Raw genomic sequence first — 25815 nt, 5'->3', positions numbered from 1 at the left:
TCAACTCTTTTGCAACCTCTGGAAGGGTATTCTTTTTTCCCCCTCAGAAGCAAGCCATCCCCTAAGTACGGTGCTGTCCAAATATTTTGTTATTAAATGAAATTGCAATGTTTGCTGCTGACCACTTTGGCGGTGGTTGCTCCTGGCGGTTGGGGGCTTCGAATTGCTGCTCATTATGATTGCAGCCAGGATATTCCCCATCATCAGCATCAGCATCGGTATCCCTTTCCCTATCCCTCCGCATCCTGTGCTCCCCTGCTCGTCTGGGAATTTCATTTCTGGGCTCCCTTCGGTCGGTCAGTGGCTGTGGGGCGCTTTTCACTTTTGCGTTTTGTTAAACGTTTTTATGAATTGTTTGTCCGTCTGCTGGTCCCTGTTTGGTTGTTGTTTTCGTTGCTATTGTTGTTGGTCTTGGTATTGTTATTATGCGGTCAGGGGCTGAAACTAGCTGTGGGCCAAAGGTCAGGAAGCCGGGGAGTGAGAGCGGGGTCTACAATGCGTAGCTGGTTGGATATACTCTACTGCCTGAGGGGGTAGTATTGATTTTACAAAGAGTTTTATCATAAACCTAATTTTGAAAACGTTTTACTTGAGTATTAATCCAAGTAATAAAAGCTTTCCAGCTTCTACTTTTGATTCAATTACTTGCTTAAGAAATCGTTTATAATTTAATCTTTTTGTTTTATTTTGTAATAGAGTATCCACACTTTCATATGTCTTGGAATAGAGATTTTCCCCTGCTCTTCCTGACCACACTCTGGGACCCAGTTGGCCATGTTTGTTCGGTGCCGGACAACGGAGCCATTTAATGAAATTTTAAACATTTTTGTGTTCTAATAATGAAATGCTTATGGTTGGTCTGCTCGTGGCCAAGGACATGGGTACCTTTCTCCCTCCTCTTCCCCTAATAATACCTGTTCAGGGACTTTAAGGAATTGAATTGCCAGGAAAAGTAAAGTGAGAAAATTGCCGAGTTGAGTTATGGAAAAGAAACTCGACCGAACTGAAGAGAACTCGTTAAAAGTTACGTGGAAGGAAAGTGTTTTGGTGGAAAGTTTGCCATAAATAATGCTCTGCTCAATATTAACAAGCCACGACGGCGATGGTGATGGTGATGGCGACTTAAAAGTTTCCTGCTCTCCAATAAACAAAGTGCCAGAGACACCTCTTGGACCCCGTTTAGCCCCTTCAAACCCTTCTTTCGCTGTTGTTTTCAAGTTGTCAACAGTTTATTGATGTTGGCTTTTTACCTAGCACTCAAAAAAATAAGCATAGAATCAGCAAGCTTTATCTTTCTCAAGTTCTCAAGGCTGCTGGGTTTAGCTCTAAAATAATCTAACTTTACCAATTTTATTCACCGTGCAAGCCGCAAAAGGCGACATAAATAATCAAAGGCGAATAGCACCTCCGAAAGGCAAATGGAAAATGGCAAAATAATTTCCACTAAAAGGTCGTGATGTTGTTATACTCCAACCCCCCGTAAAGTTGCCGCGATTGTCGCCGCGGGCATTCGTCTTTCATATCCGGTCTCGAGCTTCCGTTACCGAAAAAGGGAAATTGATTTTGGCCCCGGCTTAGGGGGAACGATGACGGAGAAACCATTCAAAATGTTAATTGAGTGTCTAGTTTAAGAGCGGAGCCCCAGAGTTGGCTATGAAATATTAAGCAGGCCGCATGCTCATCACAGATGATATTCGCTTTCGGCTCAAGGACAGGCTCTAGTAACCTGAATAGGGTTCTCTACACATAGTATATATCCCCACATACATATGTGCGCGACTAGTTAATTAACTGCTGTGTTGAAACTAGGCAAACACACACAGCACACAGCACACACTCGGTGGCACACCCACCCCGACGATAACGGTTGAAAAATGTGACTTAATGAAGTGCGAAATATGTGGAGATTTCTATGGGGTAATGAGGCAGCATCTAGCATATCTAATGTGGTCTCTGTGTGCGATGTCATAACATCCTTGTATCTCATATCGCCAGGGTACGGGATATCCTGTGGATGCTTTAAGCCTGCTTGAGGGCTTTAAGTGGATTTAAGATGACAAAGTTCTAGGACTATTGGTTAGGAGAGCTTTGTAAATACTAATTGACTTCATTTCGATTATAAAATTAAAATGGAACATTATCTTAACACAGAAACTTATTAATTATGGATAAATATACTAAAGTAAAGGTACTCAAGGTAGGTTTCTTTAAAACATTCTTCATAAACTTATTTTCTAGGGTATCCTTAAGCTCCCGTGGCTCTTACACATTTTTCCCTCCTTAGTTGTCATGTCTCTGTTTGTTGTTTTCCTTATTTTTTGGCATTGCCACTGTTGCTCTTGCTCCACTCGCCCCCAAAATCGAAGCTATAAAAGTAATTAAGATAACGACTTTTGTGCTGTTCCCACCCAGGCCCCAAACCCCCGATCACTGGATGATATGTATCGTGTATTTGCTTTATAGCCAGAGTTTTACAATATTTCCTTTTGGCTCAATGCCCTCGAAGCTCTCCGCCCCCCGCCCCTACGCTCTTTTCCAGCCTTCGAGCTTCCTGTTGTTTGTGCAATTTTCTTGAAATTTCATTTCTTAACTTTTGCCGCCGGCCTTTGAGACTGTAAATCATGTGAGCCACCCATAGAGGAGTAGGGGGTGGCGATGTCAGAAGGACTCGATGCCATGTGTTACTGTTGCCAGCTTTGAGGAGCAGGAGCAGGAGCAGGAGCAGGAGGAGGCTGCTGCTCCTTTCCACTAATTGTTTGCCTGGCCACAGGGGGCAAAGCCTGCCAGCTGCTGGCAGGAGAGAACATATCGATTAATTAACAAAATTAAAAGATAAAAGTTTAGAGCGAAGGCACATGTCATACGAAATGTGTTTTGTGTGTGTTTGCCATATGCCGGAAGAGGATTTTGATTTATTTAAACGGCAACAAAGGGAAACGGACAATTATTTTGGGGATGCAAATCGAGGCAGTCTCATTATCGCCAAAAGATAATATTTCGTCAGCAATCAGGGGTGGCATTATAATTAATTAATTCGGAGAAAACTCTTTAGATTTGCAAAGAAACCATACAAAATTCAAGTCATTAGTGTACGGCTCAAGTTGAGAAGGATTGTGACAAAGCAATATTTGCCCAGCAATTAGAAAATGAATTTAAATTCAGGAAGCTCTTCTCAAGACTCTGGATGAAAATCACATTATAAGAGGATTATTATATACGATGATTATGTCAAGTAGAACTTGAACAAAAGATTTAAATGGGAAAATTAATTCTTAGAACTTTATTGTTGCCTATTTTAAGTATTCACTTTTAAAAGAGGATTTATTTAGATCTATAAACCTTTTGAAGTAGGAACATGTAAAGCAATTATAAGTAAAGCTTAAGTTAAGCCTAACCTTTAGTATACAGAGTGTATCATTTAATTATAAAATGTAGTTAAAGCAATAACTTCCGTATCCTATTGATTAAAATGCTGCTGAAAGTTAGGCACCCCATAAAAGGCAATTTAATTACAATTTAAAATTCATTTAAATACTAAAATGCTTTCCACAAAAAAACCTTTTACAATTTAGGTCAATTATCTCTTTAATTGCTTCTGTTTGTTTTCACAAAATGCCCAAAGTAGGGGTAATTATTGTGACAGGTGCAGCAATTGTTTACATGTCAATATTTACACAATACCAGTACAATAAGTGTGCAAATAAATAGAAATCATTTTAAGGAATTTCTTAAAGGTGAGGGGGTTCCACTAAAAGGTGCTTTCTTGCCTCGTTAAAAACTTTTACTCAACCCCTCGTATTTGCTGCGCTTAATATGCACTTGGGCGAGTGCCAACTGATTTTCTGTTTTATACAGATTGTGTGCCACAAAGCCACCCACAACCTCCCGCTCTAAAAATCTAAAAAGAAAAAGAAAAGGAAAGAGAACTAGGGAAAACCCTGCGTAGCATACCCTTTATAACCCTGGGGCAGCTAAACAATTGAGTGCACTTTGCGCTGCTTGTTGCATACTTTCTGGCTTTGCTGTCGTCGCAGGATCACGTAGCTGGAAGACACAGCACAGGGATATGGATAAGGATAAGGCTAAGTCGGGCAGTCAGTCAGCCACAGACGCTGCGTTATCCTTTTCCTTGTGCGTGCCCCTGGTGACACAATTTTTTACACTTCTTTCTGGGACTTACATCATACTCGGGTCACGGCTCGTTGGACACTCGAGTGCCACATAATTTCCGCCATACTGCTAGAAGCTTTGTGGTCCAAGCAAAGGCACTAAAAAAATATCTAATTTATTATATCAACTAATGAAAAATTATATAAACTATTTGGTAATATATCTTTTGTTCTTTTTCTATCACCAAAATATTGCTCAAACCTTTTCATTTGTAATAAACTCTAGTAAGTTTTCTCCATTGAAATTAGAGATTATTTTCATAAGCATAATTTAAATTAAATTCTTTGCATTTGCTAGAACATTTCCCAGTGCATTCTTCTATATCCTAGCTCTCCGTCTTGCCTTGTTCTGATTGCATTTCCAACGACTGGAAGTTCGAAGCTGTGCCTGATTGAATTTTCTCCTCAGCTGGCCACTATTTTCCATCATTATCGAGACAACCCAATGAATGGGAATATTGAGACGAGAATACGGGGATCTGTGGGATCTGCTTTAAGCGCATTAAGAGGCAATCGCAGGCCAATGCAGAATGTCGAATCGGAAATGCGTGCTAATTAAAAGGCAAAACATTTATGCAATGCCAGACTGCCGGCATCCGGAGCAACAAAAGGCGCACAAAGGCACCGGCGGCCGTCATGGCAACACATGCTCCTCCTCCCCCCAGCACCCCGTACATTTTCCCTTTTTCCCTGAATAAATCCCATATAAACAGAAGATAATCCAGGCAACATCATTGCAAATGCCATTCATCGCTAGGGGTCCTGTCCTGCTTTCCTGTTGCTCCTTTGAATCGCAGCTCCTGAATCTCTCTCTCTTTCTCTCTGAATGATTGACCATTCATGGATGCACTCGTCCTCGATTATTGATTTTCCCCCAGGATTCCGATTCCGATTCCGATTCGAATTCGGATTTGGATTCGAATTCGGGTTGGGGTATTCAAATAGAAGAGCTGTTTTTGTAATTAGCTGCGGTGCTGGCATCGGGTTAAATAAGGTGGGAAAAGGTGGCTGTGAGGCTGTGAATAGGGCCAAATGAATGGTTTGTTAATGACGTCGATCCAAAGGCAATGTAATCAAATTGCAGGGATCAAAGGAGTCACGATTCAAACTGCCAGAATAAACAAAATATAATTTGTTTACTCACACACGTAAAACCAAATTTAAGACTGCAGACAAGACTTTAAAAGTAATAATTTACATCAATACAAAAGTTTTTCTTATTAAAGATACAATAAGGTGTACGAAAATCACAGCTATAAAAGAACATTTCACCCAAATGACCGCTTTAATTGTAAACTAACTTTCCTATTTACATTTCTTAAATTCGGAAATTGTTTTGTTAGATGTTTAAACCCAGACTAATTTCCATTTAATTAATTTACCTACCACATGGACCCAATGCATTGTTTGCTTTAACTTTTTCCCTGGGCACCATTTTCGGATGCTTACTCTGGAGTTATTGCAACCATTTCGTAATTAGTGAGGCATACACACAAATGAAAATGAAATTTGCAGGACGACACATACTCCCAGTCCTCTATATTTTCTCCTTTTCAACTGTCAGCATTGAAAAGCTAAACAAACTGGTGTAAAAATTATGCAAACAGTTCAAGTGAAAGGTGGGGAAAAAATAAATGAAAAACGTAGCATACATTGCAGATGAAAGCACTTCATTAGCGAGAATGCTGAATGTTTATTTTCCACATATGCCTGGACACAGAACTCCTGTTTCCCTTTTAGACTTTAAATGGGAATTTCACAAGTTGCAAGTTGAAATTACAAAAGCGGAGGAGAGGTTCTGGAACTCTAGCTGAACACCAACTGAATGTAATAATGTCATAATATCCGAGATATCTGAGAGTATCGGAAATGCAGTTGTCAGAGGCATTTCTATGATAATTTCAAAGACAATTTCATTGAAATATTCCCCCATTTCTCGGTCTCTCCCATTGGCAGCCAATTAATGGATTGGGTGACTTCGATTTAAATCAGAAAATCGGCTCCGACAGCCGGTTAAATAAATAAATACATAAATAAATAAGCTAAGAGTAAAGCAAAACCCCAGGGTCGCTTAATTTATTGTCATAATTATAACATTTTCCATTTTTCAGTTATTGTATTCATTTCGATTCGCTTATTAATGATGTAACGTTATTAATGCTGTCAGCATTTCCATTTATTTATAATTTGTTTGCAAATGTTTTTACCCCGGACTCGTTATTGTTAATGGTCTTTTGTTTTACGCCCCTGGGGTTATGACCGTCCGTCTTGTCCGTCCACCTGTCCATCTGTCCCAGTGCTGTCAGTGCGAATATTTGTAGTTTATATTGAAATATATTTTATTCACTTGCCTGCCAATTGTGTTTGCCTCGCTGAATTATAGCCTTTTATTTGGCTTGAGCCAACAATATCGAATATCATTTGCAGTCGGTGAAAAACTGGTTTGCTTTTTGCAGAGCGGTTAACCCGGAAATGATTTAGCGGTCTTGTTGACATTTCGGAATATTGGCGGACAGCTACTGGGATATGTTTTTATTAAAACTGGATTAATTAAGTTGCGTTTTTATATATCTCTATTTTTCCTGGCCTTTGTTGGACGTTAAATTGATGTCTGCTTTTGGGGTTTATTATGCTTCGAGGTGGTTGTGATAAATAAAAGCATGCTTTTGAGTGTTCTTTACAAGTAATCAGGATTTAACCCCATGTAAAGAGTATATACTTTTGGAATGTATAATACATGTGCCCATATAATTAATTATTGTAATCAATTGATAATAATATAATAATATTATAATTAAAATATATAAAATCCCATAACTAAGTTAAAAAAGCATTAATTTCAATTCGGAAAGCGATGCAATGCTAGTTTTTACCAGGGTAACAAATCTGCATAATCAGTTTAAAATGTAAAATTTTTGCGATTTTTGACAATTTTAATGATGTAACCCCTTTTAAAATTTTGCAAAAATTGGCTAAAATGGTCGAAATTTTTGTTCTCATGTTTTTGCTACTAATTATCTGGGATTTAAATGGTGATTCAGAATATATATAACTTTCTGCAATCCTCAAAGATTTGTTGATTTTATGCTGCCAGGAACGCACACGAATTTGCAATTTTTCATTGATATTTACCTATAATTTAATATGATATTTTTAAAATAAATTAAAGTTTAAAAAACTCATAACTTGGTCAAAAATTGATTAATTTCAATTCGGAAAGCGTTGCAATGCTAGTTTTTACCAGGGTAACAAATCTGCATACTCAGTTTAAAACTTTATAAAAATTCAAATTTTTGTCAATTTTTATTGATGGAAAAATTTTGACAAAAAAATGTTGAAAAAAGTTTGAAATTTTTTTTTCTGCGAGACATACCTAGATCGATTCGGCTTTTGATGCTGATTAAGAATATATATGGTTTATAGGGTCGGAAATGACTGTTTGACTTCATTTCGATACTTTGAGTAAAATATAACACTCTGCAGGGTTAAAGACCTTCTCCGATCCCGAGTGAAATGCATAGTCTTTTTTTGGACACACAAATTAAATATTTATCACACACTTCCCCATAAAATGTATTTATCAAGATACCAATTAGCTAATCTCTCTGTGGAGCACCATATAACTTATTCAATTGCCTGTAATGTCATCACTTAACCATGCTGAAAGACATTCCCCGCCGTCCCAATTGTTGTAAACTAACTAAATGCAAGCACTGTAATTATTTATGCAACCAAAAGTGTTGCTAGCAACATGTTGCCGGTTGCATTGCGTCGAGTGCTCCACGAGCCGCACTTGAAAAATTAATGAGAGCCACTCGAATCGCTAATCACATGTAAGTGAAGCCAGGACAACCCTCCACCAGGATGCCTGGGATTTCACAGAGAGACGGGGCCAGCAGGAAGTGCATCGATTGACGGGGCGTGGACACAATAAACTCGAGGGTTGCGTTTTTGCAAAGTGCCATTGTTCGATTTTATTCGTAATAGAAAACTTATACCTCTACACAATATGTCGCTTAGTGGGTAGTGGCCTTATGATAATAACTAACAACTAGAACCGAGGGGTTGCTCGGTCATATCACAACGTACTTAGCCATAGAAAAACAAATCCCTAATTACTTTCACCTATCGTTCCCTTTGCAGTTCGATATTACTTAGCCCGCCCCAGTAGACCCCGCTTATTGACTAACTCCTATATCTCGATGCTCCTGGCCTGCAGGCTCCTGAGGATGCCCAGCAGCTGCAGGGACTCCAGTGGCTCAAAGTCATCGGCATAGCGCACCGATGACGGTTTCACCACATGACGCTCCCGCGGCATGTCCAGGGTCAGCGGCAGCTGTTCCGCCATCACGGAATGATGGGTGATGAGAGCCTTTAGGCTGGTGAATTGCTTCTTGGCTCCTTTAAGGCGGTACATCTGATTCCGGGTGGACTGCACCAGGTAGGTCTTGACCTTGTTACTCCTCTCCAGTCGCAGGAGAAGCTCAAAGTGCCGGGGATTACTGCGTCGCAGAAGGAAGCTGCCCGGCGTGGCCTTCTGTAGGTGCTCCACTGCCGCCTTGGAGGTAATCCTGGGCTGATACCAAGGACACTGCAGCAACTCCGGTTCTTCATCGTCTTCATCCTCATCGGAGTTTTGATTGGCGGTGCTATATCGAGGCAGTGGTGTCCTGTGTCGTTTGCTATTGGAACTCGAGGAGTTCTCAGCTAGCAACTGACAACAGTCGGAGATTCCAGCATCGGAGTCCTCCTCGTCATCCTCCTCTTCCTCCTCCTCTGGATTGGAGTCACTGCTTGGGTGACTGCTCTGCCAGCAGTTGAGTGAAAGCAGGGACTTTTGGGGAGATCTCTTGGGCGTGGCTGAGCTGCCGGAAGTGGAGCTGCAGCTGCAATCCGCATCGCGTTCCTCCTCCTCTTCTTCCTCCGCGTCGGCTTGGTACGAGGAGTCGAGAAGGTCCTGCTAAAACAGAAAGGAGAAAAAACTCATTAAAATAATATTCAAAAGGAGTTCTCAAAGTCACGGTCTAAGCAATTATGAGTGAACATTTGGGGTAAAACCACAATATTTAACCAAAAATGTTGCAGCTCATCGTAATATTAATTTGCCTGAACCCTTTATGAGAGAAATTTATGCTTTAAGATATATTTTGTTAAATACACACCTCATCATAATCGCTGGTGGCTTCCTCGCTCAGGATCTCCCTCTCCTTGTGCGAGGGCTGAGCGAACAGTTTGCGCTGCAGAAAGTTCTTCATGCTGTCATAGACCTTGTGCGTGCGACTCTGGATCGGTTCCAGAGGTTTGTCCATTTCGGTGGCAGTGGCTGGGAACTGCAGCTTGTGGCTCCATTGTTGACACTTCTCGAAGGACAAGTCCTCATTGTACTGACCATAGATGTCCGAGTATCCTGGACATTTGATGGCATTGCGTAGCTATTCAAACAAGAGCGAGTTTTTTGTTAGTTTCGGTTACGAAATTTGTAGAAAGTGTCCCTATAAATCTTATCTCAGACTTGGGGGAATCCCATTTCACTCGAAGGACTACAGCCACACAGATAACACACACACACACGGCAGCCCATTATCCTGGCTTTGTTCTGCTTTTCCCTTTGTTCGGCCAATCCCATTCCAGACCCGACTTCTCCTGCTCCTCCTTCTACTGCTAATGCTTTTGGGTCACTGCTGCTGTGATATCCTTGTAATGCGCTTGCTCTACTTGTTCATTGTTGTACAATTTGCCATCGCGTTGTTTTCCCTGCTCTTATTTGCCTTTCATTTCGCCCTTAAAATATTCATATGCAGCTCCTGTCGAGGGTTGCTAGAGGGTTATGTTTTCCTTCTTTTTTTTCAACACCTATTTCTGTCACCTTAAATATATTTTAACAGGTTCTAATTTTGAGGATACTTGAAGTGGATCTACGCTTTAAAATATGTTTTTAATATTTGGGTAAACTTTTGCGCTCAAATTTATATTCTTTCCTGTTTTTACATGTGGAATGATGAGGTGCATCCTGCTGTTTTTTTGAGTGCAGCGAATTCCCTGCAATTCCCATTTCGGTTTTGCACATACAACCCCTTTGTTTGTTATTGGAAAGGATAAAACTCACAGGATCCTAAGGCACGCACAAACACTCCACAGAGAAATGCCGAAAATAATGAGCATTCAATGGAAAATGGACGAAGGAACCAGGTAGAGCTCTCTCTCTTCAAGAGCGATTACCAAATTGAATTCGATGGGGAGTGGCAAGGGGGCGTCATAACTTAACACATCCCATAAATTAGAGTTTGGCGGGGAAGGAAAACAAAGGAAGTGCAGACGCAGAACTTCCGTTGCAGCACACAAACCCCTTTCCCACTGATTTGCATTACCAATTGAAAATCTTGTTTATATAGGTTTTCGACCGACTGTTGCTACATCTTGGCCACTGACCATTAATTCAAAGCCAACGAGCCATGGTCGAAAGAGTTTTTCTTTGATGTGGTGGCCACGCACAACGCATAAATCTGGGGGGAAAAGGCGGCGTGAAAATGCCTCAAAGTGTACCTTTTATCGGCTTAAATCAAACACAATGGGCCAACAAGCGTTTAATGGCTACATGGGTTTTAATTTATGCACAACGTAGAAGAAAAAAAAGAGAGGAATCAACAGCAATTTCAATGATAATGGAGCCCCAAAAAAAAATCCCAAATCCAGTCAAATCCAACATACGGTAGTGACCCAAAAGGTGTCTGTTGCTCTTGGCCCTGTTCTTTTGATGGCGTGACTGCTAATGCAATAATCATGGGCCTCCTCCATTTTGTTACCTTTAGATTCTGATATATTCTGATCCTGCCCTGCGGAAAGGTTGAGCTCTAATTGATGATGAAACAGCACCCCAGAGCTAGCTCTTTGTTTGGCCTGCGAGGTGTTAGCATATTTTCGTAATCAAAATGTGTTACAATAAAAACTCAGGTAACCGAATCGACAGCGAGCACCTTCGACAGCTGACAGACGGACACAAGAGTGGCGAGAAGGTGTAGACCCTTCGGGGGAAAGAGGTCTTTTCTGTGGCCTTTGGTCTTATAAAAACAGTTGTTAAATTTTCATTTATTGTGCATTTAGAGCGCGGGAGGGTATAGAAATTAGTTGAAGTGCCCGGAGAGTGAGTTGATGAATTTATTGAAATATATTTTCCTTTCTTTGTGCGCCACTTGAGGTCCGGTCCTTGTACTGAAGCAGACATATGCCTGAATTTTGAGAGCTGGAAAATTCAAGCAGCTGCTTGAGAGAGAGGAAACCACCCCACCGCCACATGCAACCCACAAGTTTCCACCTTGGGAACAGTGGTTACTCGTTACCGTTTACTGGTTCATGGCTTTTAAATTGCAACCGCAGTAATAAAAATAATACTCAACCTTAAAACACAAATTGGGCAATTGCCGAGACAGCTGTGCTGGCAAAATAAGAGAGTGTCTATCCCATTCACCCTCTCGAAATATCAATGAAATTTTGGAAAATTCCTTCAGACATTTTCGGAACAAAAATTAGTAATATTTCATTTGGCTCTGGGCCATTAGGCTTTTGAATTTTTAAAACATATATCGCTCTTAGTTCCAGCTAATTTGACAGCAGAAACGCTAGTCAAAGTGATCCCCGGCACGGACACACGTGTTGGGGCTTTCAAAATGTCAGAGATACATGGACTTACGAGTAGTTTATGACATTTTTTAAAACACGTCCCGCACACACACACCGCTCGGTTTCCCCCTGTCTCTCTCGGTTAAACAAGTTCGTTTTTTTGGGGCCTCGTAAAATGATTTTCTCACTAATTTACTTTTATATGCCTGGAAAAATGTTTATAGTTTCAGCTTTTTTGGGGAGTTTTGTAAAATTCTGTTTTATTACAATTAACTTTGGAAAATCCTTTGTTTAGACACATGTGGCGTGTGGCATTGGCTCGGCTTTTTTATGGTCCCCTCTGTGGCATTTTTATAGGTGTAAAAAATTGGGTCACATCAAAAGTTATTGAAATGTGAAACGAATTGAGTTGTTTCTGGGATATGCGTTTTTATTGCGTGTTTAAAAAACCATTTTGATGGGTTTATTAAATGCAAATGAAAATTGTTGAAATTTTAATTGTATTTTATGGGGTTTTCTTTAAGGGGTTCTTCCGTTCTTTTTTTTTTTTTTGTTATGTTATGTGGGCCAGTCTCGGAACTTTAGGAATTTATCACTTTGAGGCCGAGGCCTGGAGAACAATTTAATTAGAATGAGAGAGACGAGACTCTCTGAAAAACTTTTTCCGCCAGTCGAAGAGTCAAGGGTGAGCCGGAAGACTAGTAAATAGTTTTCCCCGAGTCTAGTCTAGTCTAATGCACACAAATCCTCGCCGGGAAGCCATATGAAACTCAAACACGGACAACGTGCTGGTGATAACGATGATGTTGGCCAGCTCTCCTCCCTCCTCACCGAGACTAAACCAAAACCAAAAACTATTTGTAGTCGGAAAAGCAATGGGGTTGGGGCGGAAAAACTAAAGGAAAAAAGGCAGAAAGAAATAAGACACAGAGAGAGGGATCCCGTTGAAAGCTTTTTTGCATATTTGCATTACATTTTCATGGCGTGGCATGCGAGCGAAGAGGGGCGAATTTATATCGAGTCGAGCGTAAAAATAACAATGCAGACAGTTGATGGTCGAGGCGGCAGACGGCATGAAAATAAGTGAAATTGTTGTTTACTCAAAAAGCAGCGAGGAGGAGCAGGGCCCGAAAATATGGAGCATAAATTACGGCCATGCATGCCATGCCATTTAATTATGCTCATCAATTGTCCCGGCTGCGGATTGCAGATTATATATTGTGTGTATATATTGTGCTATAGTGCGGTTTCCCCCGATAAATCTTTGGGTTAGTCAACAAGAGGCGTCTGCCCTGTGAATTCCTAATTAAATGCACTTAAAAGCGGTGCAATTAATATTCTATCCTTAGAATAGCCAGCCCCCAAAAATCAAAGAGTCTCAAGAGTCGCTCCCCACCACGTAGATACATGTGTAGAACACGAACACGGCCACATGGACATTAATCACTGCCCTTGAAAAGGGAGTCTTCTCTCCGCTGGAAAAGTGCATCAAAATGCCTACGAATTTAAATGCCTCTGCTCATTGCTGCTAATCGTCGCCAGCAGTTGATTTAATTTTAGCTGCATCTCATCGAGAATTATGAGGCCCATCGAAAAGGGGATCTCTTTTCCGACTCTGCCTCTAAAAGCCGAGGAAATCCACTTAGACGGGGCGTTGAAGGCATCGGAGCATGGCCCCATAAGCCACACGAGGAGTGGAAAATGCTTTCAGGCCTTCTGACTTTTCAAAAATCGGAAATTGCCTGTATGCAGTTTATGCGGAAATTTATTGACTGAATCTTGAATCTTGAATTTAAGCAAAAAAGAGAAAGCGCACCGTCTTTTCTCTGGGGTTTTTTTAAATTAAATACATGCAACTAATGAGTGATTATGATAGTCTTGGCTTAAATATTCATACATGAAATTAATTGCTAAACCGCCTACGTTTTGTTTTTTCTATGAAATTTAATTATTGTAAATTATATCTTGGCGGAAATGAAATGATGCAATGGTTAAACTAATGATTGTGAAATTATGATTAATATATTTAACTAATAGCTTGACTTTGAATAAATTATTTAATCAAAAAATATGTTTATAATGAGTAATAGTTGACACTTAATGATAAATGATTGCTATTTAAAATTTTATTATTTAATATTATTTTGTATTTCCAAACTATATCTTTTCCCTCTTTTTATTTAATAAAGAAACATGTGTAATTATCCCAGTAAATTAAATTGGGCTGATACCACAAGATATAATCGGATAATCATAAAAACTTCAACTTCAATATATACCCCATAAGTGTAGTTTCCCTTTAATAAGACCGCGACTGCAAAGTCATGTTTATCTTGGCTGGGCTTAATTGTCTCCGATTTTAATCTAGCAATATGGTTGCAGACCCCTCCCTCTATATCCCACAGACCAGACAGCATATGGTCACTGCAGACAACAGTTGTGTGACAATTTTATTAGTTCTGCTGCCAGAACTCACTCTCCTTGGACTGCAGTTCGTGACGATTCCGTTTTGTATCTTTGACCCGCGCTGGAAGAGATGCCTTTTATCTGCTGCGAACCGGCTAATTGAAATCGTTTGTCAGCACATGCAGTTCGCTGTGTAAACACTCGATGTCTGGTAATAGATTTTGATAACGGATGCGGATTTGTGGGGTGTTTTTTAGGGGAGGTGTCGAGCGATTTATGCCAGGAGAACAAGACCTTTGTAAATCAGAGACTTGATAGTTATACAAAGAGATCCAAGGCATAACTGCAGTTTAGTCTGAAAAGTATCTTTTAGATACAATCATCTATCCCTAAACTTAGACCCTTGAATATCAGACTTCTGAATGCATATTTTTGTACATTTCCAGTCTTTTGTTGGACTCAAGTCTTCTGGGTAAAAATAACTCCCGTTGCGACCACACCCACTCTACCAGATTCAATAGACAATCCTTTTGGGAGCCAAAACAGGCAACACCTACACTTACACCAGGAAAAATGCGATTCAAAAAAGGCAAGGGACAATGAGGAAGACAGATTTCCATAGATCAAAACAAAGGAAAACAGAATCCAGAGAGTCTGTCGGAGGAGATACAGAAGGCGATGGGTGTCAATTCCAGTGAAAAATGACAGAATGAAAAATGCAGAGAAGGCAAAACGGCAAAAACTGTCATTCCGTTTGAAATTACAAACTTCTCGTCGGGATTCTTTCTAAACAAATATTTTGATAAATGCTGCTGCTGCTGCTGCTGCTATATTGTTGTTTGATATCTGCAGCATCTCAAATAAAGAGGAGATTAGCCAAGCTAAAGAAAGTTGACTTTGCATACAGGTAGCTAAGGTAAACCAGGTAGTTTGTCTTAATTAAGCCATATTTAGGGGCGGATGATATCGGTATTCGGGCATCGCGGCTAGACGATAAAGCCTAGTTAGCGCTTATCTCACATCAAATACAAATAACATATGCGTTTTGTTGGTAAATAGAAATGCGTTTGGGTCAAATCAATCATTATCTTTATGGCGTCCAAACATATGTTTCGATTTCAATTCCCGACTCGGTCTTGGTTTGTTTACTCGGCTTATCTAGAGCCAGCAAATCTGGCTGCATTTACAATTTGATTTATTTGAATTTTGATTTCGGCTTACAGTACTCCTCGTATTCCCACCCTCCACTCTATTTAGTTTTATATTTATGCAAATCATATTTATTTGGTTCAGCGTGATTTAGTGTCCCACTGATTTACGCCGACAGTCGAGTTTATTATGCTGCATTCGGCTTTGTCTACGCTATCTGTGACACTAAATCATTTTAATTGTTGTCGTTCGTGTTTTGAATTCGGTTGGAGTTCACTGTAGATAGTGCTAAGTGTGCGTGGGTTGTGTTGTTCATTTCGATGGATGTGTGGGGAGTGTGACATAGGCTTTTGGGAAACTACAGAATAGATGCCTCAGGAGTGGCTTTTATTGTAGTTATTTTCCCTTTATTTCATTTAAATTTCCATTGTCTGGTAGAAGGCATTACAAAGGCATCCTTTATAAGCTGAAGATCGGAAAAACTTTATGGGAATTCAATTACTTTCGGGGGAAAAGGTCTTAGTCATTAAACTCCTTAAGAAAGTTCTTTCAAAACTAATGTTCTTAAGTTTTTCTAAAAGTCTCTAAAGCGGATTATGGAAAATCTTTGTTGAAAGGCTTCAAATAAAGATCGTAAAAGATCCATCAAATCTTCTTAGAGAGTTTATAGTTTTCTCAATAAAATGTAATAGGATGGGATATATTTAAATTCAATTCTGACATCTATATTAACTATCTAATACTAAATGACCTAATCTTGAAAAATATATTAATATTTATAGATCCTCTAAGATATTTATCCCCTTGGGATGCCTGTGTGTCTATCTAGGATTTCGAAAAACAGGATCCCTTCACCATAAGTAGATATAATATAATATAAACTTACCATCTTGTTCTTTTGCTGGGTATCCTTTTTGCTGATATTTTTCTGGATGTTATCCGTGGCGCCAAAGCGGTTGTACTGGAACAGGCGACCCATTTTTTGATTGTTATTCTTCTTGTGTGTTTTAAGAATTCCTCGTAAGTCTTTCGGTTGTTTACACTTTGGTCTTTGGACAACAAAACACACAAACACAATATGCTAAAGTCGTAATTTCCACAACTTATGATGGGCCCGGCGCCCTTCAAGTGTGTTCAATAATTAACCGCGTAAAAGGAATTTCGAATCGATTTCGAATGTCGAAAGCGAAGTCGAAGTCCGGCGTTCGAGTTCTCGAGTCCCGGGAGCGATGCGAGCGATCGGTTCGAAGTGCGCAGAGGGAATGAAATCCACGGAGCGAGTGCATCGAAAAGATACAACGGAAAATGAGCACGAGACGGAGAGCGTCGAAGAGGCAGAGGCAGAGGCGGAATAGGCACTGACGAGGGTGAGGTGAGTCAAAGAGAAAGAGAGCGAGCGCTGGAAAAGCGGCAAGGGGAGGCAACCATCTCTGAGATACAAATTTCATGACAGTCAGGCAAGGCAGGCAAGCCGGTGTTGTTCATGCATTTACCGCTAGTTCTAGACCTCTCTCTCTGCCCCTGCCAGTATCTGTGTGTCTCTGCCTCTGTGTGTATGTGTGTGTGTTGAGTTTTTTTTTTTCATTTCCTTTGCTCAAACCACACACACACACACACACACACGAACGCTCGCGAACAGTGGAACACTCAAAACAGCAACAGCACAAATAGAAGTAGGAACAAGATATAATGTAATAGGCGACTAGGAGATACCTCTTAAAATAAAAAAGTGTTGCCTACTTTATGAGGCCTACAAGGAGTACTTAATCCTTTTATGTATAATCCTTGAAATACTTCACTTTTCTTATTTTAACAAATACTTCGATTTGAAGATATTTGATACTTATATATTGTTCTAGAATTTCATAGCTCCAGGTTTTATAGATCCCAATATCTTAATATGTAGTCATATGAATATATATATAATGTAGGAATAAATATATAAAATATATAATATATGGCAGAATATATAATATTCACAAGAAATGTAAGTTTTGAAGACATAGTTTTAGTCTTCTCGGTGTTGGTGTAAAACTCATGCTTAAGATCTATAGCTAAGTCTAAAAACAAATATTGCTTATTTTAAAGTGTTCAAAAGATATTATTATATTAATATTTTGATAAGGTCACCTTAATTAATAAATATTAAATTTCAATTTATTTCTATCTAAAACGAGTATACCCATTACCTCAATGAGCACAAGGTACTAAAACCACTCCAACAAAAAGCGAAATGAGAAAAATTTACTACAACCAACGGAAACTACACTGAAACAAAAGGGAGCAGCAAAAGGCTAAAGACATTGCTGTTTTGGGCATTGCGGCAAAGTGAATGAAATGGAAATGGAATGAAATGCGAGTTTGAGTGACTGACGGACTGACGATGAACCCGGGGGTAGGAAAGTCGCTGAGCGAGCGAGTGAATCCGTCACTCCTCAACAAGTTGAGTCCCCAGTGGGTGGTGGTGGTGGTTGCACACGGGGCGAAGGAAAGCGGAGAAGAACTTGGCCCGCTGGCGAGTCATTCAGTTTGGACAGCAAAAGAAGCAGAAACAGAGGCAAAATCAGAATCTGAATCTGAATCAGAAAGGGCAGCCAGTGGCAGCGACAGAAGCCCAGCCAAGTTTTGACTTTTCATTTCTGTATTGACGGAAGGCGTGGGCATAGTCATGGTCAGAATGTTATCAACAAAGATTAATGAGTTATTATCCATGTCTATAATTTAGAGTCTCCAAAAAAACCGTGAAATCTATCTACATGTGTCCTTAAGCTTAAGAACTTGAGAAGCGCAGAGAGAGGCTCATTATAATTGTTTTCAATTCCATGTTTATTCTAATAAATCCCCCGCCTAATTAGTAATTTAAATTAAAATAGCTATATACGATGGAAAAAATCCTATTCTTCTGATCCTGATCGTATGTCCTGAATGAGTCCTTGCCCATACACGAGTGTGTGTGTCCATGATGCGCGTTCTACTTTTGGCTTCTTCATTTGCCTCTGTGTTCTCTGTGCTGTTTTTACACATTGCCTTTTGCTTATTTGTTTAACGTCCTCGTAATCGTATGTTTCCCACCCACTGGGTTGCATTTTCCACTATCATAGAGCACCCCAACCCCCTTCCTGCTGATTTTCCACTCCCTGTTCTGCATTCTCCTCTTTATCAGCCGCACTACATTGAAACTTTCATCCTCTTGGCTTCGCTTTTTCGGTCTCTTTTTTTTGCACGAGCATAAAATAAACACAAAAACTTTGCAGTCTCATTCAGCAGCCGGAAAAGCACCAAGACCCACGCCATTGCTCCCTAGGATTTTCCAGCATCCTCAAACCGTGGCTGGCCGTAATTATCATTATCCTTTCGACTCCCGTTTTGCGCTTTTCATTTTTCCGTGTGCTGTTTATACAGGCAACTATGGCACTTTAATTGAAGTCAATTTTTTATACTTTGCGGCTGCCCCGGCAAGTTTTTCACTGCCACCCCGCCGCCCTTTTCCCTCCAATGTCCCGGCGTGCATTTTCATTGAAAATAATTTTGCAACTTATTAGCACCTCCGGAAATTATGAGTTCAAGTTTTTTTTGTGGCTTGTTTACGAGCTGTGCTTGGCGCTTGGCTCGTTCTCGTTTTTCCCATTTTCGCATTTTATTATTAATTGAGCTGCTCCGGTTTGGCTTCAGAGGTTTTCCCCCCTTTTGTTTACTTAATTAGCTCGTCGGAAGGATGGAGGAAACTGGCATCAATAGACGAGTCCTGGCGGAGTCCTGTCGCCTAGAGTTTCTGTGGCTTGACCAAAATCAGCTTCAGTTTCAAGTTTCGACTTAATTGAAACTGTTTTTGGTGAGTGGCAAAAAGTTTTTGGTTTTGAAGAGAATAATAGTTATTAAATTTGTTTTCAAATGAGACAAATTGTAGATGAGTACTGAGAGTATTTTAAGGAACAATAAAATATTATAACTAATATATTCACGATAAATATATATTCAAATGTTTAATGTCAAGTTAACTAAATAAAAATATATTTATTGTTTATATAAAAAGTAAGACATACTTTTTCAATGTTATTTAAATCAGTAAATATAAAAACAGCTGCAGCTAATACCTGATAGTATACCCCTAATAAATCATCAACGAATAAAAACTAAAATCCCTTTTTTATGCGAAACCTATATCCAGCTTACAATTAATCCCATATTTGGATATATTTATCCCTCAAAAAAAGAAAACTATAGAAATATTACCCGCACTTTGCACCCTCACGAGCAAATTATTTTTTATGTGTATCCCAAAATCAGAGCCAGAGCTGCCATTTATAATTAGATTATAACATTAATAAGTCGCTTTAACAAATGTTCAAATTTTCCGCCCTGCACAGGGAATTCCCTCTCCACCCCCTCCTCGTGCAATTGACCTTCCACTTAGCTAAGCTGATATTTTGGCAACAGTTGCGAAAATTGAATTCGGTTGCAGCATTTAATAAAGCATCCCATTGTATCGATGAGAAAGCACTTTCGATGGGAGAAACCTCGCACATAAATCAAGTGCAACCCCCTCCCTGACATGAGCAGCTGGGAAAGTCCTGCGTCGCCGTTCGTGAATTGCAGTTTCATTAGATAGAAAGCTTTCCCGGCTCCGAGGTTGATTTGTCATCACAATAACATCAATTTTGTGCCGCAGTCTGGGATTTTTTCCATCTTCAAAGAGCGTTTGATTTTTCCTCATGAGTGTTGCGTAAATTTTCCCAGCTGTTCGCTTTCGTCAGGACATTCCACTCCCGGCACTTAATGTTTGTCAATTATTTGCAGTAATTTGCAATATTTCTAAATGCTTTCGCCGGGAAAATGGGGCGAACCGCCCCTTAAATTGTTTTTAATGGCCATTTGCACTTACGCATTGACTGCAGTAATGGCTTCATTATTGAGAGCAATAAATGGCCTACGGGAAAAGTCTCTGTCTCGGATTTCTCTGTTTGTTATTGCTGTGTTCGAACCGTTGGGTTTTCCCTGATTTAATTTATAGTCGCAGCGCGTAAGGAAAATACTCGTAAATGTATATTTATTGACTCGATCAGGTTTTTGGGCTCGACAGGCGGTCGCTGGATCGCTGGGCAAGTGTTAAAAACGTAGTTATAGATGCTTTGAAGCTGAAAGGCGACTCGAATCATTATTCCAAAATATTATCCCATTGAAAAAATGCATCGCCTGCGGTGTCTTTGTGTGGCTTGGGGATCTTTGTTAAGATTTTCCACATTTTCCTTTTATCTATGAACTGATTCTCAAGTGACTTGGAGCAATTATGTTTTATAAATGATTTGTTAGGGGTGGTCTGGTATGCGGTTTCTATCTCTTTCAATTGTGTGTTTTTGGGGTTCTTAGATAATCCTTTATTTTATACAAGACTCACAGAATTATGTGTGAAAACCATTAAATCTTAGTTTAATTGTTTTCTGCTCTTGTCAAAGCCTTCGGGGCCTTGATTTTCGGATCGGGGCTTGTCCATTCTCCATTTTCCTTCTCCAGTTTTGGTTTTTGGTTTACGACTGCCGGCAAGTTCAACGGATTTTTTTTTTAATTGCTTCGCTTTGCGTTTGGGTTGATTTTCAATGTTTTCTGTTCTCGTTTTATATGTTTCGGTTTTTCTTTTCGTGTTGCTTTTCCCCCTTTTATTTTTGCGCCCGCCCCATTGTCATAAATCATTTTGGGTTTATTTTTCTTTGAGGGGAGGGAGCTAACATGAAGCATTTTGAATAATTTTCATTGTTAATTTGTGTTTTGATTTAGCTGAAAATTTTGGTATTCATATTTTATAGGACATTAACTTGTCCCGGCGATAATTTTATTTGACATGGCTTTGGGTGTCTGCCCCCGAAGAAATCTCTGATTTTCCATAGTTTCATACTGGCGCTTCCCGATCAATCAGTCATTTATCAAACGTCAGCCAAAGTTTCTTCACTTAACTTTTCTTTTCCCCTCAAAATGGGGCGGAGTCTACCATATTTCTTCCGATAAAAAAATGAAGACTAAAGCCTGCTGCATTTTTGGGAATTTCTCACACGTTTCGTTACATATCAAATGTGGAGTTTTTCTTCCCTTCCCCTTACCCGATGGTGTGTTTGTTTTCTTTTTCCTTCTGCGTAATGATTCCGATAACGCCCACATTAACGAGAACTTTCCGTTCCGAACAATGAAAGCGATTTTCCAGCAGCACAAACAATTATAGCGATGCATAAATTAAGCCCAAACCCAACATGAATAACTAATTTCCTGTACGGCAATTACTAAAAAAGAGAGAGGCACTTCCAAGACCCGGACCAAGTGCGCCTCAAATGAGCATATTTGGATGCACGATACATTTAATCGCTGGAAAAGTGCCGAGGAGATGTGGAAAACCCATAGCCAGAACCCATAAAAAACGTGACAAAATGCCAGTTTTGTGATAGCAAAGTGTGACCCTGTTTTTCCCGAACCAGAACGAATAAATTTATGCACAGCAACCGCATTACAGAAATCAACCACAAAATATATAAAAAACTATAGGGCAGAGAGTGCTCGATAAGGTGGAACACGACCTCGGATCGCCGCATTATGGAGGTAGGATCGGGGTTTTATTTACCTCTGCACTTCAGAACAGACAAATAAATCGTAATTGGCGTACGAGGGTTTCTTTTTTATGTGTATTTTTGATAGGACGTGGACGAGGACGAGGACTCCGAGTGGTTCGGTTTTTTCATGCCCATTAAAATGGTAAACTGGAAAACTCGTACCGTGAAGAACGGCCCAAGTGGCGTTCTGCGGTTGTGAACCTTTTTTATAGAGCCCCTTTGCCAGCCCGTTTTCCATTTTTCCCAGCCCGGAAGTAGTGAAGCGTTATCGCGATCGGAAAATCTGATAGATGATAGAGAGTAAGAGGTGCCGTTTTCCTTTGTTTTGGGTTGTCAAGAGATACGGTAGGAGATAGCATCCCGAGAGTGCGAACAGCTGCCTGCAGTTTGCTTTAAGGACTCTCGGGGGTTTGCCGAAAATTTTGCGATTATTCCGGAACGATAGGAAAACAAAACAGATTTAAAATTGGATGATAACGCACAGAGGTTACAAAACATTATTCGAATGTCAAAGCATCTGAGGGGTGTGCACTTTATTTCTGAATAAGTTCCATATGAGATTTTGTAATTAATGGAATTTCAACCGATGAAAATTCTTCAAGTATTTTCCATTAATTTTAAGCAGTACAATATGTATTCTTCTTCTTCCGACTATATAAAGTATATATATTCTTGATCAGGATCAACAGCCGAGTCGATCTAGCCATGTCCGTCTGTCCGTCTGTCCGTCTGTCCTTCTGTCCGTCTGTCCTTCTGTCCGTCTGTCCGTCTGTCCGTTTCTACGCAAACTAGTCTCTCAGTTTTAAAGCTATCTGAATGAAACTTTGTAGTTAGCCTTCTATATACTCTCACTCGTATATATGTCGGAACGGGCCGGATCGGACGACTATATCATATAGGTGCCATAGGAATGATCGGAAAATTTTTACAAAAAAATTTTTAACTTTTTCAGTTTTCAATAGAATTGGATCAGATATAGCCATTCTACTATATTCTACAATTTTGCATAAAATTTTATGAAAATCGGACTACTATATCATATAGCTCCCATAGGAACGATCGAGAAATTAATACAATTAAATTTATAACTTTTTCAGTTTTCAGCTGCTTTTCATCAAATTTAAGGTATGGCCATTTTATATTAGTCTTAAATTTTGTGTCAAATTTCATGAAAATCGGAAGACTATATCATATAGGTGCCATATAAACGATCGTTTGATGTAGAGGGAAAATGCAAATCTGTGAATGTAAAACTGCAAATATAATATGTATAGGTGAATGAAATGAAAGCAGGTAGTACTTCGTTGTTTTTTATTACAAATATATATAATTTATATTGTATAGTTTCCTATTCATAGAAGTTCTATCTGCAAGGGTATATAAACTTCGGCGTGCCGAAGTTACCTTCCTTTCTTGTTCTAATTCATTTTTTAATCAAAAATTTTCCCTTTTTTCACTGGGTTTCTTCCCTTGGGATAAAAGCCATATAAAACTCTTGATTGTTGGCTCTTAATGACCGCCACTAGCCAAGTAACGACTGCCTTAGTGACCCAATTTCCCCGTATGAGCTTGGAAATTTCATCTGACTGAGGGAAAACCCGGCCAAGATTAATGAACTACAAAAGATGGGAACACAAATCAAAAGAAATAGAAATGAGAGAGTGAGAGGCTTAGGGGGGACCCGTGTAATATTTCCCAGAGTAAGAACAAATGTGTGACAATTTCTCAAAAGGAAAACGAAAAGGATGCTAGGGCTCCATGCGCAGTAGGTGTCATGGCCAAGTGAGAATGTCACACTTGCAGCTTAAGCATAAAAAATATATAAATGTGTGCCCTGAACTCTGGGTCCTCTTTCGGGTCTTACTGAAACTGAGACAGGACACCAGGACATCCCGCCTTGTCCCTTGTCGCGACTTTCGGGCGCGACCCTTAAAGGTGCATTTACAAGAGGCTGAGAGTCCTGAGAGTCCTGAGAGGTACGTGTGCGTTTGCCATAATCAAGATGAAGACATGTGCAGTCGTTAGGCTTGTTATCCTTTACTTAGCCCGTCGCCTTGCCCGTTTCCCCGGGAAATTAATGGCCCGGTCTCGGAACCTCGGGGCAGCTGCCAGAGCCAGACTTTGACTACTTTTCTCCGCCTCTTCCAGCCTTTTCGAACATTTGAATATGAGGAGAGATGAGGATGTAATTTGATATTTTTCCCGTTCCCTGGGTCGCAGGAAGTGCGACTTGTAATTTTCGATATGGGCGCCTCCTGTTTGTTTGGAATTAATGAAATTTAGACATAAAAATACATACACATATTATATATTTCCAGAAACAAAAAAACCAAAGAAGATGCAGCAATAGATAATCCCCTTTTTGATGTGAGTCATGAGGGTAATCAGTGGAAATTGAGTTATCTTCAAGGACCCCACAGCATATGGACCTTTTAGTAAAATTAAGTGAACTTGGACTTAGTTTGTTGATTTTGTTTGTCCAGCAAAAGAAAAAGTTTCCTCGATGTTTTCCCTGATTTGCAAGATGTTTTTGTGTATAGAAAGTTTGTAAGGCTTCTTTCAGTAGCGCATCCCACACACACGCCTCTTGTTATCCCATCAGACTCACCTATGACCTAATCCCCGGTAAAATGTCACATGTATCCCAGATTTTCACTAAGTCTCCCTGGCCAGAACAACGCTTAATGCGATTTTCAAGTGGAAAGCAATGAGAATGTCCTTGCGAATGCAGACTCCTTTACTTTCCTATTCCTTACTATTTTTTCTCAAATTTTCAAGGCTGCCCGGCGAGTGGAAAAAATGCGGAAACAATGCCAAAAACTGGAACAATGCAAAAAATAAAATAAGAGAAGGGACCGAACGAACAAAAAGAAGTGCCTGACTGTCTGGACATTTTGAGAGCGCCGCTGTCTAGGATGATGGGTGAGTCCCGGCTGGGTCCCATTGTCGCATTCAAGGACTCAACGAGACCTAGACCCGAAATGAAATGTTTTTTGGCACAGCCCGAGGGGAATTTATAGGAGCAGGCTAGGAACCCAACCGTTAATGACGTTGCAATGGAAAACAAAACGAGAAATAATGAGTTTTCCCTTTGTATCAACCGCAACATGCAGCACACACAATCAGAGTCAGAAAAGTCAATTTCAGTGCCCCTCTCTCTGTGTCTCTCTCCAGGGCAGCTGCAGGATCAGGACTACCTGTATTTCATTTGCGCGAACGTATATCTACACCATATATCCTTTGGCACAATGGCCAATTTAAATGGTGCCGTCAGCAGGCGGCCCGAACAATGTTGCCTGCTGTCTGCAAGTAAATTAAAAGAAAATACCAAGCGTCATGGGTTTAATGAACCGACGCCCCAATCATAATTCCTCTTCAAATTCGGAACACGAGAAAACTTTCAGACAGCTGTCATAAGCAGCGAAAGAGTGAGAGACTTGTCAGTCCCCGTATCTCTCAGATACATTTACTGGATGCCAAGCGGTCCAATTAACCCCCTTTAGTCCAACGATCGCAGCTCTAAAGTATTTTCGTATTCCTTGTTTATTTTGGTAATTCAAATGCATCGTTTTAACCCTTTTCGTGTTGATGTCTTTTAAATGTGAGCTGGTTTCAGCCCCTGTGTAAATATTTTGTTTACTTCTCTGTCACTCAGTCATCCCAATGGCACCACAAATGAAATAACACTGAGTAGAGATGGCAGCGTGAGTAAAGCAATAAAGATAGGTTTTAAAATATCAACAAGTCTCCTTTTAGAAAGTTTTTATAATGTTCTTTTATATCAAATGAGTATAGAGTTTAATTCTATCTTTTTAAATATTTCAAGGACCTTTTTTCCCCCTTTTAGTGTGTATAAAAAATATATATATCACCGCTTTCCC

General features: G+C 39.9%; 2 protein-coding genes and 1 long non-coding RNA gene across 5 annotated transcripts in view; 1 reads left to right on the top strand and 2 right to left on the bottom strand.

Moving 5' to 3' along the window:
- Nucleotides 1-25815, bottom strand: part of Egfrap (EGFR adaptor protein) — a 102593-nt gene that overhangs the window by 38905 nt on the left and 37873 nt on the right. The window lies entirely within an intron of this gene.
- On the bottom strand, nt 8113-16648 carry LOC110184771 (uncharacterized). 2 transcript variants are annotated; one of them, XM_020953406.2, is made up of 3 exons: nt 16228-16648; nt 9332-9601; nt 8113-9129 (listed from the first exon to the last, which is right to left on the bottom strand). In XM_020953406.2, exons 1-3 carry the CDS (start codon nt 16318-16320, stop codon nt 8362-8364), a joined length of 1131 nt encoding a protein of 376 aa, XP_020809065.2. In that variant the 5' UTR covers nt 16321-16648; the 3' UTR covers nt 8113-8361. The 2 variants fall into 2 exon arrangements, with proteins under 2 accessions (XP_020809065.2, XP_020809066.2); XM_020953407.2 differs by having other exon boundaries at nt 8113-9126; nt 16228-16625.
- LOC147642775 (uncharacterized) lies at nt 9498-15082 on the top strand. Its single transcript, XR_015272962.1, has 2 exons — nt 9498-13054; nt 13136-15082. It is a non-coding gene; the product is annotated as an uncharacterized LOC147642775 (long non-coding RNA).

This window comes from Drosophila serrata, unplaced genomic scaffold, assembly GCF_035046125.1.
Source record: "Drosophila serrata isolate PLE 108 unplaced genomic scaffold, ASM3504612v1 contig_359, whole genome shotgun sequence".
NCBI classification, from domain to species: domain Eukaryota; kingdom Metazoa; phylum Arthropoda; class Insecta; order Diptera; family Drosophilidae; genus Drosophila; species Drosophila serrata.
This window is presented reverse-complemented; position numbering and strand designations above follow the sequence as displayed.

Coding starts and splice junctions, on each gene's coding strand:
- LOC110184771 (XM_020953406.2), bottom strand. CDS start 16,320: ATGGGTCGCCTGTTCCAGTACAACCGCTTTGGCGCCACGGATAACATC. Junction 9,602..16,227: donor CCCAGCAAAAGAACAAGATG/GTAAGTTTATAT, acceptor TTGTTTGAATAG/CTACGCAATGCCATCAAATG. Junction 9,130..9,331: donor CCACCAGCGATTATGATGAG/GTGTGTATTTAA, acceptor TTTCTGTTTTAG/CAGGACCTTCTCGACTCCTC.